The sequence below is a fragment of the Lycorma delicatula genome, chromosome 5 (assembly GCF_047948215.1).
Source record: "Lycorma delicatula isolate Av1 chromosome 5, ASM4794821v1, whole genome shotgun sequence".
In the NCBI taxonomy this organism is placed as follows: domain Eukaryota; kingdom Metazoa; phylum Arthropoda; class Insecta; order Hemiptera; family Fulgoridae; genus Lycorma; species Lycorma delicatula.
This window is the reverse complement of record NC_134459.1, coordinates 88003025-88023163: the sequence shown is the minus strand read 5'-3', so window position 1 is coordinate 88023163 and position 20139 is coordinate 88003025. Positions and strand designations below refer to the sequence as shown.

General features: G+C 29.3%; 1 protein-coding gene across 4 annotated transcripts in view; it reads left to right on the top strand.

The window, feature by feature from the left end:
* Positions 1 to 553: 553 nt before the first annotated feature.
* The window catches only part of LOC142325167 (modular serine protease-like), a 48663-nt gene continuing 29077 nt past the window's right edge, over positions 554 to 20139 (top strand). For 3 of the 4 annotated variants that reach the window (XM_075366581.1, XM_075366580.1, XM_075366578.1), the window contains exons 1-6: positions 554 to 685; positions 6118 to 6196; positions 12135 to 12257; positions 14795 to 14950; positions 16263 to 16385; positions 18884 to 19039. In XM_075366581.1, coding sequence (XP_075222696.1) covers positions 610 to 685; positions 6118 to 6196; positions 12135 to 12257; positions 14795 to 14950; positions 16263 to 16385; positions 18884 to 19039 — 713 coding nt within the window. In that variant the 5' untranslated portion in view covers positions 554 to 609. Of the gene's footprint in view, positions 686 to 6104; positions 6197 to 12134; positions 12258 to 14794; positions 14951 to 16262; positions 16386 to 18883; positions 19040 to 20139 lie in introns of all 4 variants that reach the window. The other variant, XM_075366579.1, reaches the window with a different exon arrangement.

Genomic DNA, 20139 nt, shown 5'->3' with positions numbered 1-20139 from the left:
TTTTATCTATACGGGCAAATTCCATTTTTAATCTTAGTTAGCATACTTACCTACTCCCGACGTAATTCATTTACTGTATTAATATGCACCGATCTGAATAAAATATTTATAATATTAGTTTCAGAAAAATAGTAAGATTAATTCGTTTTTCATTTACGTGCAATGTAAAGAACTAAGAAGGAAAAAATCCTAATAAAAACGATAATAAAACATCCGGTATTTGTAAGGAGGAAAAACCAATCCTTTTATACAGTGCGTAGTTTTTATCATGATGTGTTTCTCACAGAAAAAGATACTACCTTAATTAGGTAGCAATATTCGGAAGAAAATTTCCCTTAAATATATAAATATTTATAATTAATTTCATATTTAATAATTTTTAAAAACTAATATGATTTCATTAATAAAAAGAAATAAAATAAAATAAATCTTTATTAAAGTAAATTAAATTGTGACATATTTTAAATCAAATTCCAAACTGGAGGGAATTTTTATATAAAAAGAGAACTTTAAGAGGTGCAAGAAAGATGACCTTTACGACTACACCGTCCGTGTAGTCGTCAGTTAAGAACCAGTACGAAATGATTGTTGTGAGTTAGTAAAGTTGCCATGGGTCACAAACGGATTAAAATTTATGATTTATTTAAATTCACAACATTATCTTCTGTTTATTTTATATTGTCAGGTATGTTTTATAAAAATATTTTTAGTATTTATCCTAAGTTATAGGTATTAATAAACAAAGTCGGGTAAGTAATTATTAATTAAAAATACATTAGAGTGAAGAATTAATATTTAGATAAAGTGAAAAGTTTCAGATGCAAAAATAACTTTGTAGTAATATCAAATTTATAAGTTAGTAGATTAATTACAACAGTAATCGGTGGAAACCTATCAAAGAATATCCATTAAAAAAACACAATTACTCAAAAATTGTATACTCTAAACAAATGGATACTAATTAAAATAATACTTTCTTAATTAATTACATACAACTGAATATACATGTAATTCCCATTCGTTACATTTTATACTTCCTTCCTTGTTCTTGGCTATTATTATTATTATTTTTAAAACATCTCAAAATGAATTTAAATAAGGTAGGAGATTGGCAAGTGCCGAAATTAAGTGGGAAAATTGGAAATTGTTTTTTCTAAGAGGTTTGAAGATGAAGGAATATAAAAGAAATTACGTGATATTTTTATTTTCAAATTAAAGTTTTCCTGTCTTTTCTACTTATTAAATTACCTGTAAAATGCATATTGAGGAACGCGATCTTTTTTCTGCCTCGAGAAGTCTACAAGTGATTAATAAAAATAATTTCCACGTAAAAAATTAATAATTTCTTGACATTTTCACTAAAAATACCTAAGATAGGTCTAGTCCTTTATTTTTTGAATGGAAAAAAATAATTTGTATATTTTTAAAGGTTGAGATTTGTTTTTACTTAGTATCATAGGTACAAGTATTTAAGCTGAATTATAAGTTAGTTTTATTCGAAGAAAAAAAAGTCGATTTCTAAAATAAGAAAATAGATTTAAGGAAATTATGGTCCGGATCTTAACACCCGATTTCAATGTATTGTTCTTTTTAATTTTCTTACCATTCCTTCAAATTCTTATATACAAAAACTACTGAAATTTATAATTCCTAATTGAAATATTAGGAATTAATATCGTAATGAACTACTACAGAGTAACGGATTACGTCCAAGAGGACATCGTCAGTTGATGAGGACGTGGACGGTCAGTGTAATATACAATCACGGTTTTTGATGAATTATACTTTGTAAAACATATTAAGCTAGTTATTACATATTAATTTTTTGTTATATTATAAATAGTAGTTTGTCGTTTTCCCGGTTTCTCAAAATTTCATTACTGTCATTATGACTTAAGAAATCAAAAATAATCCGATATTAGAAAGAGAATAAATGGAAACTTTATTAATTAATCAAATAATAATAATTTTTATTACAGACTGTTATCAAATTCGCCTCGTGTGAAAATAATTTTCCTTTGTTTGGCGCATCACGAATCCGCAATTAATTTTCGATATAATATACTTAAAAATAATATTATTTCTGTGTGTTAGCTTAGAAGTTGCAAAAAACTCTCTTAGAAAATAAATTACTAGAAAAATTTAATTAAAAAAATAAATAAATGACAATGAATAAATAAAATGATAAAAAAAAACTTAGTAGGTTTTTTGTTGTAATGTTTTACACTTCTGTAAAACATTACAACAAAAAAATTATATTTTGTGATATTACGAAGGATATAGGATAAAATAATTACCTAAACGGTTTCTAAAGTAAACTATGAAATATAAAAGTCTGAAAAACGGTTTAAAAAAAAAAATAAAATCTAAAACCAATTTCAAGTGATAAACAATAAGAAAAATATAATATTATTACTATAAATTAGTTATAAATTAAAAAAAAAACTATCAAGCAATTACAAAATTACTTAGTAATAATAACTAAACAATCAATATCTATGAAACACTAAAATAATAAACTGACATTATAGAAGGGGCGAAGGCACGAAGAAACGAGAAAAAGGGATGGTGGTGTCAGGACTACTAAAGTCCTGACACCACCATGTGTTCACTCCAAACCCTCCAAACACGTGTTCACTTATTACAGCACAACTCACGACTGAGCAGTTGCATCAATGTGCCGCTTGGACTAGAATTAGCTTATAGACCAAGGTCAAAGATGGTGTGCCTACGCAAGCTGCAGGGTTGCCACATATTGCAAAGAAAAATCAGTCTCGTTACTTTATTGTCGCACCTCGTATGTCATCAAGCGTCATCGGACCTCTAACTTGAATCTTCTCTGAGAAATCCTCATTTATTACTTAATTGAAGAAATTTAAAAGATTATTACTCACAGAAAAATCACTTTGAAGGTTTGTCGATACTTGATGGCAATCTGCGGGCCATTCAGAGCAGAATAAAAAAGAAATCCGCCCGATCCGTCCAGTAGAACGTCCGGACTGATTCGAAGTAGGTTTCGGGTACGCACTGTACCTGAGGTAGGAAAAGAAAGAGAAAAACTAGAGGGTTGGGGATGAGATGTGTTGTAAATGTTAGTATGTTTTTAGCAGATTTTTTAAAATATATAACATTACTTTGTAATAATAATATTAGAAAGCAGCAAGAAGCTACTAGTAATAAAGAATTATTAAAATAAAAGTTGTACATTATTTTTATTTTGTAATATTTATTCACACAATATAAAACTCATTTCTCAATATACAAGAAAGAAGAGGTTAGAAAAGGTGTAATTGAGCGTAGGCTTGCCCAACTACCGAAAGTTACAGGAGAAAAAGACAAATAAATATATAAATTTATCTTCATATATTTGTTTTAAATCGATTTTAATTTATTTTAAACAGAGGTTTATTTAAAGAATTACTTTTTTTGTAGTGTCATAAGTATTATTTATTTAATAATTATTTTATCAATCAATTAATCAAATTGTTTTAAAAATTATGTTTTTTTAACATTAATTCCTCAGTAGATAGTTACGGTAATTGTTTAACAATCGAAATAAGTTCTGGTTTTAGACTATATATTAGAGAATTCGGTAAATTGCCTGTAAATGCAAAGTGCTATGTTAAACTTATAGAAAAATTATTTCAAGTGCTTAATGAGTATCTATACTATTTATTTTATTAATTATTTTAAATGCAATCTTCGTGTTATCAATATTTAATAGAAATGAGAGATCTTTGGAGTTCTTTGTTTTATTAAAAGTATTAGCATCTCTCGTGTTGTGGTTTTGCCTGCGCTATATGCATGTAGAACTTCAAAAATATAAATAATTTTTTTAGTAATTATGTGTGGACTACTACTCTCAGAATTTTCGCTATTCACAACTTACCAGATAAAATAAATTAATGTGTATGAATAATAACTTCTAAGTTGTTAAATATGTAAAATGGTGGTCGTCATTCTCTTTAATTTTATTATCAAACCAATTTGTTTTAACGTATATTAAGATAATAATACAAACTGATATTTTATTGGCAATGATATTAATTTAGTAAATCTCATAACTGTCTGAAGACGTCTATATTGATGTACACAATGATCGATATAGATAATAACTATCGATGTAGATATTAAATGTAGTAAACAAGTTCTAGTTATTTATTTTTGTGTTTTTTTTATTAGTTTTTTTAATGTTTTTTTCAATAGTTTTTGCGGTTGTCGGGAACAAACAAAAAAGGAGTTGTCTGGTAGTGAAATTTTTTTTTTTTAAATTGGTTTTTGAACTCTTTTTTATTGTCCAGCTTATTTCAATAATTGTTTAATTAGTAATTTTTTGTATTAAATTAACTGAGATCAATTATCTTTCAATTACACAAAATTACTACTTCACTAGAAAGAAATCGCATTGCAAAAAAATTGATCGGTGAACTCGGGATATAACAACAGTTGAACTCAAATATTTCTTTATTTTACAGAATTTATTAGTATATTTTATTAAATTTTAGGTTTCTTTCTGTTTTTTTCCTTCTATATGCTTGGGATACGGAAATGTAAAATTCTTAGACAGCAATGACCTACTTTCATTCGGAAATAATTCCTCATGCGCTCTCTTTCTCGGCGGATCGGTCGAGAATTTGATTTGTATCGAATCGGTTGAAACCAATCAAATCTTTCAAATCTCGTTTCTCGGTAAGTATGTTTATTGCTAGTAGCGGGTTTTCATTATAGCAGCTCAGCGGTGGTGGAACAGCCGAATCAAATACCTCGATAAGAGTTTTGTAAACAGTAAGTATGTTTCACATGAAGTTTTTATTGAGAAAACTTAATTTGTTTTTCTGTTGTAGAATTTGTTATATACTAAAGTTAACGAAAATTGATTTATTTTATAAATTCGAATTCTTACATCATTTAAAAAACTATCGCTCTGAGAATTGAAGTGATATTAGAAGCGGTTTTTTTAAATGTAAATTTTAGCAAACAATCTTTTTTTATCAGTTGTGAAATGTAGTATGTTAGAATATAAAATTTTAAACGTAAAAATCAGTAAGTACATAAACTCTTATTATTATTATTTCATAAATTTTTCAAAATTTGTTTGAAAAAGAAATTAGTTTAGATGAGAGTTCGCTGTTGATGCAGTTCTGTGATAAATAATATTTATAGCATTTAGTTTTCTAGTTAATAAGAAAAAAACTTTAAAAGTTATGAGATTTCTTTCCTCTAAACCTATTAAAACGTATATTTATTTTAATATATAACAAAAAAAAAAACTCAAGTAAAGTTAATTCACCGGGTTGGTCTAGTGGTGAACGCGTCTTCCCAAATCAGCTGATTTGAAAATCGAGAGTTCCAGCGTTCAAGTCCCAGTAAAGGCAATTACATTTTTACGCATTTGAATACTAGATTGTGGATACTACCGGTGTTCTTTGGTGGGGTTGGGTTTCAATTAAAATCACACATCTCAGGGAATGGTCGAAGTGAGACTGTACAAAAGACTTTTACACTTTCTTTTCGCTCATACATATATATCATCCTCTGAAGTAAGATCTGAACAGTAATTCCCGGAAACAAGATAAATAAATTTAGGCTGTTATTTATTCATCTGGTTGGATCATCTTTTATATTAAAAATGGTTGCAATTATCCAGTTTTTTATATTTTTATTTAAGAGTTGTATTTTAGCAAGTAACAAGTTTTATGTATAAATTTCTGTTTACATATCGTATTTTTTTCAAATCTAAGCCGCATCATAAATTTTCAAAAGGGTCTTTGAAAAAAGTTTATAAATAAAAATAAGAATATAAAATGATTTATTTATAAAGAATTTTTTGCAAAAAAATTACTTATATGGATTATATTAAAAAAATAGATTATTTGATAAGCTAATAAAAATAACAATATAAAAAGATTTATTTATAAAGAATTTTTTGCAAAAAAATTACTTATATGGATTATATAAAAAAAAAATAGATTATTTGATAAGCTAATAAAAATAAAATTTAATTTTAACTAATAAAAAGATGAAGAAAAAAATTTTTTATATTTCTATTTTTGTGCATGCTGTGTATATATACTAAACGTATAAATGAATTTTATTTTTATTAGGGCTCTGTTTCAGGAATAAATAAAACCACTACATCTTATATTCCTTCAGATGAATTTGAAAGCCACGTGATAAAAAGGCAAACAAATGTGTGGTAAGAATCCAGTAAAATTCTTCAGTTTCTTTACCTTTAAGTTTAATGAATGAAGATGCTAGGTACTTTAAAAAAATATTTATAAAAAAAAAATGTTGCAGAGAAAATTGAAGTCACTGGAACAGGTTAACACAAATAAAATAATTCTAAAAACTAATGATTCTTAGCACTCACAAAAACGTCAAGTGTGATTAAGATCAGAATCAGATCATACTGATGATTCATATTACATGCTAAAAAGTTAAAATATGAAAAGAAAAATAGGCACCTAGAATTTACATGGTTTTTTGCAAGTGATGTAAGATAATCTAGTATGCTGGACACTCACACTTTAGAGAATATTATCATATATTAATAGTACAACTTATTATATTGTATACTCAGTGATAATGCAATGTCTTTGCTAGTTTTTTCACTCTGTTTTGCACTTTTATCTCGTAAATCATAGCAAGTCTAGTTTAATCTTCTTTAAACTGTGACCACAAAGATCCTTTCCCGTATAAAGAAGTAAACCTAAATTGTTTGTCATTCATTCATTTAATATTTTTACACATAAAATTTTAAATTACATCTGGATCAGCAACTACATTGTCCACACATAGTTTTGTCAGTCACCAAGTGCATTTAAACATTCTTTTCCATGTTGAAGGGTCAAAGTCATAAAAAAAGTATCTGATAGCAGTTCTTAACTTATTCCTTATTCGCAAATGGGAAATTTTTTCTTTGATTATGCCCCACAGGTAGTTATACATGTTAAGTCTGTACTTGTAGGTGCCACAGAATTTCAGAGCTATTCCTAATCCACCGCCTCTAAAATGTTCATTTAAAAAACGAACATTTGAGGTTACAATTGAGCTGTAGATACACCTAATTGTATGCATGAATCAATCAATCAAGCTGAGAAAAAAACAATTTTCAAGCATGTTAAGGTGTAAAATGATACTAATGAATGCTTCCATCAAAAAAGTATGTTCCTATGAATTCATTTCAGACATCAACTGCTCGCATCACTACATGTAGTTGGTCTGTAATTTCCTCATAAAACTGAGGACACTCTCTTTACACCAAAAATACATATTTATTGCACAAATAAATTAATTAAATATAATCAAATAAATTAATCATTTATTTGGGAACTAATTTTCATGATTAACCATTGGGAAAATGCCTTAGAAGAGCTTTGGGACTAGTTTTCCTTAAATTCATGACAGTCAGAAAGCTCATTAATGTGAGCATGCTTAAAGGTTTTAAGATCACGAATATTTTTCTGTTTTAAATTTGAAAAGCGCTTTCGGGCTGCGCAATCTTGTAAACAATTAAACGTTGAAAGTTCGTTAGATGACGTGTCTTCTTCTCTCTCGAAATAGGTACCTAATTAATCGCTCCAATATTTCCATAGATTTAGAATGATTTGGGCAAACAACGTCTCCTAAATTTCATAGTCTGAGTTTTCATTTCAGGTAACTTGCGAGGACAACGCCAAACAAGCCTTCACAATCTCATCTTCGTTCAAGATCTCATTCCCAATGTTATTATCGCATGTTACCCGTTAAATTAGACGCAATGAGTGGTTCTTCCATTGGGACATCTGGCCAAATACTTTTTCAGGTTTTGATTAGAGTAGGTTTGGTAATTTCATCCCAAGCTGCGGCACAAAAATAAATCGCTGTTTTTGCTTTGATTGTTTTAAGAATTTCTGTAAGATTTTTTGTTCTTCAGCAGCTTTTTGTTATTCAAACAGTGAAGTTATCAATTTCTTTCTATACTGCCTCTTTAAAGCTTCTATAACTTCTTGGTCGAGGGGAGAGCACTTACATTAGGTGGTAGAAATTTGACGTAGACTTTACCAGATCTCAGCTGTTCATCTGCAGGATGACATACAGCTTTGTTAATGAACAAAACCACCCTTTTCTAATCCTTTTTCTCTCAAATATTTGATGACCGAGGCAACAAATGTGTAGTGAAACCAATTTTTAAAAATATTCTGAACTCAATCAAGCTGATTTTTGGGACGTGTGTAGCTGGAAAAACATTCATGTTAAATAATTTTTAATGCAGGGTGTCTAGCAGACTTCCCTGTAACTAACTATGGCGTATTAGTCCTCCCTATGCGTTATTGCATAGCAAAATTACATTCAATTTAAATTCTTGCGGAAAAGTCATTTGCCCTTTCATTGCTGATTTTTTCTCTGAAAAAGCGGAACAACCATTTTATTTTCATCATAACTCCGTTAGTTTTCATGCTAATGAATTTTACCAAAGCTAATTTTAAAGGCCTTTTTAAGTACTTTGAAAAATATCCCATACGTTTTTCTCGAAAAGGTTTCCGTTATTTAACACTGAAAGGTTCGACTTCAGTTTTCTGTGAACAATAAGTTACCTTCAACGAGATATAACTCGGTTCGTATTGCATCTACAAAAATAAAGAAACATCAATCTCTTCGTTATTTTATAAGCTTCATTTTTGCTAATATTAATTTTTTCCATAAAACGTTAAGGTTTTTGGGTTATTCCTGAAAAATCCTTCAATGGTTGTATGAAAAATCAACATTTTCAATCACGAATAACTCAAAAAGCATTGACTCTACAAAAAGTTTTATACAACATTTTTTACTTAGAATTTATTCCTCCATCTATTTCTGTGGTTATTTTGAATGTAATAATTTCTACCTGCGAGAAGGAGTGCATCCACTCTCAGGGTAAAAGCATACATCGGCACTACATAACTTTTGTTCCTTGAGCAACTCCCTAAATTACTGTTCAAATTTTACGTCAATCGGTTTTGTCCGAAAGAATTCTGAGTGAAAAACTGGAAATACTGGACTAAATTGTTGGAATCGTGCCACGGTTATATTGGTATTGTTTGTGAATCGATTTGGGGCTCCCGCTGGTGAGGGTAGCCGCGCTGCCGGGGTATGGTAGCCCGTGCGATCGGGGGCGTGGCTTCCTTCCGCCGGTGGTGGTCCTAGTTGTGACTTGGTAATGTCGCGCAAGACTCCATGATGGGACCGGGTGGTGGTGCGGGTTTTGTCCCCGGCTCCTGCGCGGACCGGAATGAGGTTGCGTTCCCCTTGTTACGTGACTTAAATTGGTCAATTTGGTTGGGTGCAGATCTGAATTTCTATGTTGCGTAAAACATAATTTTGATTGGCATGAGTGTAGCACTGATTTAGCTTTCAACTCGTTCGTTTTCTAAGGCATTCACAGTCACGAACGGTGCTGTTAAAATCTGGACTAGGCGCTGTGCAAAAATGGACAATCATTTTTGCACAAAACTTTTCAAAGGCCTCTCTATTTTTTTTCCAGTCGGAAACTGTTTGCTCTGCAACTACTAAATCGAGGGCTATGTGTTTTAAACTTTCCCTTTTGTCAATACAGTTAAGCGCATGCATTTTTTCTTGCACAGAAAGTGTTAAACTTTTTCTTTTTGACGCCATTTTTCGTTTCAGAAACACAAAACACGCAAGAATAGTGATACAAATGAACAAACAAAAAACGATGCCAATTTAACTGTACTGTATGTACTATAATGAATACGTAATGAAACTACGACTACGAACTATCAAATTCGACTGAAATTTAAAATTGTTGGAAACCAGTGATCACGAGTTCACGTTAAATGTAAATGTGGAATGTATATTTTGCTTATGATTCACATCCATCAATACAGAGTAGCATAGAGTACTACAGTAATGTCTATTAGGCCTAATCGTAAACGAAAGTAATTAGTCATCTTATTGGCGCCTTAAAACTTTTACTCTCCTTTTCCTTCAAATGTGTTTTCATTAATTTCTTCACGACTTTTAAATATCGGGAGGATAAGTCCGGATTTTCCAGCAGTACGGATTAGAGCGATTTTACTGTATATATTTTTTATACAATTTTTAAAAATTAGGTAATGTCCAAAAATATATTATTTTTCTGAAACTGTTTCATTTTTATTAATGATTTCATTCTTAAAATTTTTCAGAGGTCCTTCAATGTGTAGGGATGTGACTAAAAAAAGTTATCTCCAGTCGCATTTGTATGTGTTTTTTTGAGCTTAGAGTAAGGTTTATCAACAAATCTTTATTCTTTTTGTCTCTTAGGTCTTGACTGAATCTCTAATGATGTTCCTTTTGAACATTTATGCTCACAGTTTCTTCAATCATTTTAGCAACCATAATGTAGACATGAAAGCAGTGTCATAATTAGCTTGTTCTTTTAATAAACCTTTTGCTTCGCTGCAGTCTAGGCTTTTCTAATTTACATCATTATAAAACATTTCACGAATAAACACAGCTTTCCAGTCTAAGTTAAGGCTCTTTCAAGCTACTTATAAACACTCTATTGAATTTGACAGAGTGATTTTAATGCCAATTTATCAATATTAAAAAAAATCATCAAAAACTTCCATCTGACAAAAGATCTAAAAAAAGATTTGTAGATTGAAGGAAATATAACTAAATTAAATTCCTGGATGATAGCTACTTGAATTCACTCAAATCTGCTTAATGAGGAGCACAAAGACGAGAAAATTAAAGTGGCTTTATATATTTTACCCTCGCTTGCATACTAGAATATTTCAAAATATCTAATCTCTCCAATCTTCTACCTAATCATTACTTTTCAAAGGTGTCTTTGATACGAAAACTGTTTCATTTTATTTTCTTCTCTTCAAAATAATGAATCATACAATAAGCTAATCATTGTGTGTAATGAGTTTTATGAGTCAATTAGAAGCAGATATTTAGTGAGTGTATTTGTTTGACAGTTATTGAGATCACCATTTTACCTATTATTCTCCATTTTACCTTATTATTAATAAGAGATTATTTGTATAATCTCTTCACACAAAAAATAAGAAATCATATTATTCTGGGGATTGCCATTTTATGAAATGTGTAGAGTAAAGAAATGAGAGTTTTCAGCAATGAATTTAGACATATCATAAAATTGTAAATGTGTTCAGTCAGATCTTTCATTTTCTTCTCTAAATGGCAATTTTAGCAAACTTTTTTTATAACATGGATAATCTTCAACATATTTCTCCCTCCAGTATTGGATTTCTTACTAATAATAAGTAAACAAATTTATGGTCTGTTGTAGAAAGTTCACAACCTACGTTTTTTGCGTTTAAATATCACAATTCTTGTGAGCTTTCATACTCGGAAATAAGATTCCCAACATGGCACCAATACTAAATCTAGTTGTTATTAAAGCAAAAATATAAAAAAAACAACTTGCCTCCAAAGAATCGGCATAGTGCATAATAAATAGCTGCTCCTCATCTTGCCAAAAAACATATTGATGTTTCAGAATCTTGCCATTTCATAGCTTTCTTTGAAATTTAATTTGTATGGTACTGTTTCATACTACTGTGATTGAAATAACTTAAAAAACCCCTTTATCACTTTGCTTTAATCTGTTTTGAATTAGATAATCAGGCATAAAATAGCTCAGTATTGTATTTTTATTTAATGAAACAGAGAGCTCAGAAAAAGAAATAGTTTTTAACATCAATATTATTATAATAGCATATCATTTTAATCTTTTCAACTGTATATTTGGGAAAATAGCCATCACTAATGGAACTTTTGCTGGTGTGACTATCTCAGTGATGATGAGAATAACCAAATTCAGTGGAAACTATTGAAGTGTTACAAAAGAATATTAAAAATTATAAAATTTAAATATGTTTGGAAGTTGTGAACAACTTCCATGGTGTTCTCCAATAATTGTTCTTATGGTGCACTGAAAAAGTTTATAAGAAAATTGTATGGGCTGAAGAATTTTATTGGTCAATTATAAAATAAAATATTCAGGATTACTAAAAGGCAGTAGAGAGGGTAAAAGGTATAGAGAAAAAACTTTGTGAGCACTAATTTTATGTTATATTATGCTGAGTGAATAGATGAAGATGTACATGTAAATAAAATCACTACATTGTCTTTTGCAGCAATAAGAATTCATTTACATGCAGAGATGGGAATTGTGTATCATCATTTAATATATGCGATGGAACACCTGACTGTTTGGATGAATCTGATGAAACTCACAGTCTTTGTATAAAATACCAGCCGTATGTAGATACTTTATTATTTCAAATTTTTATTCTCAGCCATGATTCTATTGAATAATATTGCATGTAAGTACGGGTAAAGTCAGTAATGTTATTTGACTAATTTAATTAAGAAATAATTATTAGCTGCTGATGCTTGCTTCTGATAAGGAAAGGGATTGTTCACTACTTCTACGATTCTTGGCCCATGTACTTTTCCATTGGTATCTAAGTTACAAGTTACAATGCAGAAATCAATAACTTTATGTACTGCCTGATCAATGATACATGGGCAAGTGTCCAAACCGGCTTTTGATTTGATAACTCATAAATTTGTACTAGATAGGCTAAAAGTGAGTTTCCTTAACTATTAAAAAGAAAACAATCAATAAAAAAAGTTAAACAAAAAAATATTTTATTATTATATGTGTAATACAAATTTTAATAAATGTCAGATGAAGTCCTTCTATCCTTATGCATTTATGGAAGCATTTAGCTATTGAAATATACATATATTCCATATATAAATATTCCTATAGTTTTGTCCCCATTATAAAATAAAATTAATCTTACCTTGAGCTGATTCAGGTAATAATTTAAAGAAACTATCAAGTCTTTGATGAATCTTTAGAATGAAAAAAATCACATGATTTCAAATCACATAAACATGTGGCCATTCAATTGTTCCTCAAACCCTGTCATTCAGAAAAGTTTAATTAAGTTAGTCTCTAACTTGAAGATTATAATGAAGAGGAGGTTTCTCACTTTGCTGCCATACATATGAGTGGCTGACGTCAAAAACAGGGGTGTTTAATATCTCAAGATATAAATTACCTGTTCATTGAAGAAACAAGGTTCCAATAATCCTATTTTGTGTTCCCACACCAAACACGACCTCCGGGTACATTAAAATTTTCCCCCAAATTACTGAAGTATTTTCATTAGATTGATAAATGGAATTATGATGGTCTTCTAGTCTATTCAATTTGAGACATTTGTTATCAGAAGTTATCACTGAACTACAGAAACTAGGATTTGCTTCATAAAAAATAAACCCATAAAATTCACCCTTCTGTCAGAATTACCTTAATGAAGTAATCCTGTTTGATAACAATTAAACTTCAACAACTTTAAATTTTTTTGTGAACATTTTCTGCTATTTTCAGCCTTACAGAAACTTTTCAGGTTGATGCTTGTGGGTTCTTTATGTCTCCACAATAAGTTGTTTGTTTTCTAAAGTGAAACTTGTAGGCCTTCCTCATCATGAACCATATTTAATACCTCCAGTATTTTCAGTATTTATGTTCAGATTATGCAGATCTTGATAGTAGTGGAGAATTAGAAATCTCATATGAAATTCTTCATGGACAACAGCATTATTCATTTTCACCCTGCCAACATTGAAATATAAGAAATAATTTTTGTTTTATATAGTTAAATTCCATCAGTCTCAATATTTATATAAAAGTAAAATACTTTTCAAAATCAAAATTCCCACCTATTTGCAAAATTGAAATCTGCATGCAGGGTTAATAGTTTTAGCTCATTATGTACATCTCGGATCTGAAATGTGAATACTACTCCAATATTTGTATTTCACATAAAGCTTTTCCTAGCATAAAAACAGTTTTAGTAGCTGGTTTGTCACCACAATAACTGCAGAAGTTTGTTCCAAATTGATTTAGAGGCTAATCCAAAACAAATGAAGTAGAATCCTTGTGAAAGATTTTTCTGCAAGACAATGTTTCTCTCTGTAGGCCACATTAAAATAATCTACTTGGGCAGTTAAAGTGACAGATTTTTTAGTGTCCCACAGCCTAGAGTTGGAGCTGAGCGAGTTCATTTCTTTGCTGAGTTGAAGTAGTACGAAGTTGTTTAAGTACTACTAAGTGCTTTGCAACCTAAGAGGAGCTCATTGATAGTGTTAATAACTAGTAATTATATTAGCAGAAATGATTGACAGGGTTCTACACAAGATGATGTGGTAAATGACTGCCTGAATATAGACGGTAATTATGTGAAGAAGTAATGTACTTTATGAAAGTAACTTGTGTATACTTACATAGATTAGATAGACCTGATGGCACCCAATTTTAGGATTGGGAGAGGTTTTTACAGTATATTTTTTGGAGCTATTTATCTTGTTTCACAGGCCTTCTTTGGATAGATTATCTCTTTATCTCCGTTCACCCCTTTCCATTAATGGGGCTTTGCTAGGCACCCACTAAATTCCTAAGACTGTGGGGATCACTTTGATTAACTTCATTCTTATCAGTTTTAATTCCATTAAAATGGCTACAGATCCATCAAGACACTCTTGTTTCCTTCCCAATGATTAAACAGAAAATCAAATCTGGAGCTTGTAAGGTTACATCAGGACTATATAATAAAAAAAATATGCGTATAATAAATCCTTTTCTTTAATTTAAAAATATTTTTTTATTGATAAGTAAACTTTGAAATAATTCTTGTGCATAGTTAAGTGCATTTCTCTATTACCATAATGGAGTGTTTAGAATACAAGTAAATATTTTTTAAATATAAGATATTTTTAACAGATGTCCTAAGAACACCTTCCACTGTGCTTATGGTGGTTGCATTGATGAAGATAAAATTTGCAATGGTGCTAAAGATTGTGCAGATAGTTCTGATGAATTATTACGATCATGTCCAGGTTTTAAGTGGCATAAAGATGATGTTTCTTTCAAATGTGGGTAAGAATTAATCACATTATTAAACTGTATTAGTTAATTAAATTACATTATGTTTCTTTTAATTATAATTAATGAAAGATAAATAATAATGTAGGATTAGGATAATTTATTTTAAATTATTTAAATAGTTCAATAAAAAAATCTGCAAGATTTCAAATCTTAGTATTGTTACTTTAAATGAAAATAAAGGTACTAAAAGTAAGTTATGTTTAACCTGAACTTTTGCTGATTTAAATCTGTCAAGTCTGATCAGTGGATTTCTACTGTAAATAACAAATAACATTTAAAATATGCAGACTGAGATCTTTGAATACTAGTCACCATTTTCAAACAATAATATTAACAAATAAATTTAATTTTTGAAAATATGATTATTTTGAAATTGCAATATATTTTCTCTACAGCAAAAAGTTATACCTGCAGGATGAATTTCAAACTTCTAGAGTGAACAATTCAAGTAAAATTTATGTTGATTAGATAAGCAGTTATAAAGCATGGATTGCTTTGATTCAGTAAATAATCAGATATGCACTGACAAGTATGTCATTATAAAAAATGAGATATACAATATTATGCTTTTATTATAAAACTGTAAACCAAACAGATGCATAATTATTTGTCAAGTTTGTTCTATATTTTAGGAGTGAGTTGATATGTATACATCAGAAAATTACAGGGGAATTATGAGATAAATGTAGGGTTCTCTCTACCATCTGTTTTTAAAAATGCATGGATTCTATTCTTTTCCTGAACCATGCTTGTTAATAGTTATTAATCTTGGCAGTTATATTAGCCTTGCTCTAAGTAAATACTAAAGCATTTATATTATACAGCAAGAATACAGCACTACGATCATGCAGTATAAAGCTTCAATCAAAATTTAGCAACAGAAAGTAAGTTAAGGTTGGTTTTTTTCTTAGACGGTTTTAAATCAAAACTAGTAGTATTTTTGTCTTGAAATGAAAAATATTTTCATTTTGGGATTAAAGTATTATTTAATTATTCAGACTTGCATCTAGAAGTTGCTATTCAATTAGTTACTATATGTTTTATGAGATGCATTTTGTAGTAAAATACCTACATCCAAATCTAAAACATTATAGATTACTTTGATTAAAAACAGATTTGCTGTCAATCTGCAACAGTGATTGGTAAATTGACATTTTTTTCATGAAAAATTTTAAAAACATGCCCAACAGTAGCTAGAATTTTTTAATACCTGATTAATTGTAAAGATATAATTTGCATTATAATTTTAACAAACATTTTAAACATAAAAAAAGGGTACAATGTGTTATTTTTTTCTTTACAGGTTTAAAGAATTCCAATGTAGCAATGGTGAGTGCATTAACTCTTTCTTAGTTTGTGATGGCATACAACACTGTAGTGATGGTTCTGATGAAACAGTCACAGATTGCAATGACCAAAATTTCAAGTATGTATTCTTACAACAAAAAATCAATGTATCTTCAGTAAAGATATATATTTTTTTGTTTAAAATATTAAGTGAACCACATTGTAAATGCATATAGTAAATGTAATAAATGTTTTCTTTTATTTTTTGGCATTTACAGATTACACAATTGTCCTTGTAAATTTCATAATTCATGATAAACAAAATCATAAAAATGAACCATGTTATAACTCAATATATAACAATAAAACCTGGAAGTAGTTTTATATTTGGCATCAAATGAAACAAAGGGGATTGTATTTTCTTACATTTTAATTTTTTTATTCTCGGAATTAGTAAGTTTTTTGAAAAAAAATCAGTAAAATCTTATTGCTCTAGTACTAATACTTTGATAATAAGACAGTTTTACTAATGGTTACCATTTATAATGGTTATTTATTTTATGATAAAATTAAAAAAAACGATTAGTTCATGCAAAACAACATTAATCATCAATCCTAATTAATATAGATTATATATAATCTAAATAAAAAATATATATAAAATTAAGCCTTATTAATAATTCTGTAAGAACATAATAAAGCATACTCGTGGCTTACAGTAAATTGTCACTGTTGTAACTCTACTGTAATCAGTAAGGAACTCTCTACTTCTAATTGGCCATCTAAGCATTCCGGTTTGGTTTAAATGCAGTCATTACAACACCACAGTTGATTAAAGGAGGAAATTCAGAATAAAATTAACTGATACAGTTTTCATAAAAAGTCAGTTTAGTTATTGTTAAAAATAACTTAAGTGCACTCTTAAGAAATGATTTTGTTTATCACAAATAGAAAAAAATTAACAATAAGTTAGTCCAATAAAAACACAAAGCTTCTTAGTCAGAATATTCACTACAAAATGTCTTCAGATTTAGTATATTATTGTAAAACCCTAAAATTTAAATTTGTAACGACGGAAATAGTATATTTGTTGTGCATACTCAGCAATGTAACCATATTTTATTGGGCTGTTTCACAAATTTTAATTACAATGCCCAATCTAATTAATTCAGAATTCATTATCAATTCAGTGAAGAACAATTCAATTCATTCAAAATTCAATGAAGAACATTTTTTAAAGTAAAAATTTACGTTTAGTTAAAATAGAAATAAGATTACTTTTCTATAAAAGTAAATTGAATTAGTTTAAAATTTAGATAAATCTGCACTGCATCAGGTTTAATTTGATATACTACACTATGAACCTGTCCATTTAATGTCTAAAAGAATTCTCAAAAAAGATAAAACAATTAATATAACATTTCAACATTTAGATAGAACATTTATTTTTAGAATTATAGACAAAATCAATATCTAATTGACTGTTTGAAAAGGATTAATCTTCTTTTGGCAGGAAAATATGGAACATGTTTTGGTAGGGAAACATGGATATGGAACATGACCAGACACCACGTCTGTATGTTAAATAATTTCAGTCACAATGTGCAGACACCTTTTATGTGATAGCTCCACAAGATGTGTTAGACGAGTTTATCATTGTGAAGGAATTTTACTGCACACTTATATTTAGCTTCTTTTTTATTCATATTCTTAACCCTTTCTCAGGGGTGGCAAGGGGATGCTGCAGCAAATCTATTAATCTACTATTGGCTACACGATGAATGCCCTTTTTGTCAATACTTGTTGAATTTTGTCAATACTTGTATCATGAACTCAGTTTCTACTTAGAAGATAATCTGAGAGCTGTATTCTAGTCTCTTTCCAGTATTTTTTCTGCTATCTGCTGGAAGGTAACATTATTAAATACTGCCAATTTGAGGCAGTTAAATATCTTTTACCTTATACTTTAACAGTATTTTACTCTATTTCAAGCAAACAATTGAAATGTTATAACAATAATGGATTTTAAATGCAATTTTTTATTTTTTCCAGAAAATGTTTATATTTCAGAAACTAATTGTTTTTGTACATACTAACATTACTTTATTTTTTTAGTTCAATTTCTTCCAATTCTATGGATGAATTGGGAATACATTTTTCTTTTTTAAATAAACATACATTTAAATAAGTATACATTTTGATCAATAAGTCATGCTACCCACTGTTAAAGACAACAGTAAATAATTTTTTTGTTATTTGTTTATTTATAATGCTAGATTTGCAATCAAATGAGTATGTTTAAAGGTAGGTAAATGTACTAAAACATCTAGAAACCATTTACCATTTCTTTTTGGAGATGGTGGAAAGTGACTGGTGTATATTGCTGGTAGAGGAATCTTTCATCATTCATAGACAACAGATGGAAAAAGGTTTGTTTTCAATGAGAAATACCACATCACAGAACACAATTACATTCATTGAGGATACATTTTCTAGATAGACTGCATAGAAAACATTGTAGCTTCAAATGCCTCAATCAGCACCTGACTTTCTTTTACATATAGAATTTAATACTTACTTGAAATATTTTGTTATATACATGATAAAATTATTAAAAAAGCTTTTGTTGCTGTAAAGTTGTCCACAAAGTTCCTTCCGATGTGCATATGGAGCATGTATAGACAAAAGCAGAGAGTGTAATGGCATTCCAGACTGTGCTGATAAATCTGATGAAAATATCTTTATGTGTAATAAAACTTCTAGTCAAACTACAGCTACAACAGAAAAAATTAGGTAATACAATTACAGTATAATTAAGTTATAGTATTTATTATTAAATCAATATAAGCTGAATAGGCATTATTAGTATGTTCTTGTCTGATCTTATCATTAGCAATTGGAAATGTAAGTAATACAAATGCTATCAATAATAATTACAATAAATGCTGTTAACTGTAAAATATTTTATATCAGATGTTGTAGGTAACCTGACTTTAGTCACAAGTCACCTCCTGAAATCAAAGCCATTCATAAGATTAACAAGAAGGTTTACTAGGGAATGTAGGAAGTGAAATGGTTTCCTGTTGCCTTCTTCAGTACAATAAATGCATGGTTGTTTGGCTTGAAAATCTACTGTAATTTAAGTGTTATTCAGACCTGTGACAGTTTCATTCTGTTTAACACTGATACTGATTGTATTTTTTTTTTTGTCTTCAGTCATTTGACTGGTTTGATGCAGCTCTCCAAGATTCCCTATCTAGTGCTAGTCGTTTCATTTCAGTATACCCTCTACATCCTACATCCCTAACAATTTGTTTTACATATTCCAAACGTGGCCTGCCTACACAATTTTTTCCTTCTACCTGTCCTTCCAATATTAAAGCGATTATTCCAGGATGCCTTAGTATGTGGCCTATAAGTCTGTCTCTTCTTTTAACTATATTTTTCCAAATGCTTCTTCCTTCATCTATTTGTCACAATACCTCTTCATTTGTCACTTTATCCACCCATCTGATTTTTAACATTCTCCTATAGCACCACATTTCAAAAGCTTCTATCTTTTCTTCTCAGATACTCCGATTTTCCAAGTTTCACTTCCATATAAAGCGACATTCCAAACATATACTTTCAAAAATCTTTTCCTGACATTTAAATTAATTTTTGATGTAAACAAATTATATTTCTTACTGAAGGCTCGTTTCACTTGTGCTATTCGGCATTTTATATCGCTCCTGCTTCGTCCATCTTTAGTAATTCTACTTCCAAAATAACAAAATTCTTCTACCTCCATAATCTTTTCTCCTCCTATTTTCACATTCAGTGGTCCATCTTTGTTATTTCTACTACATTTCATTACTTTTGTTTTGTTCTTGTTTATTTTCATGCGATAGTTC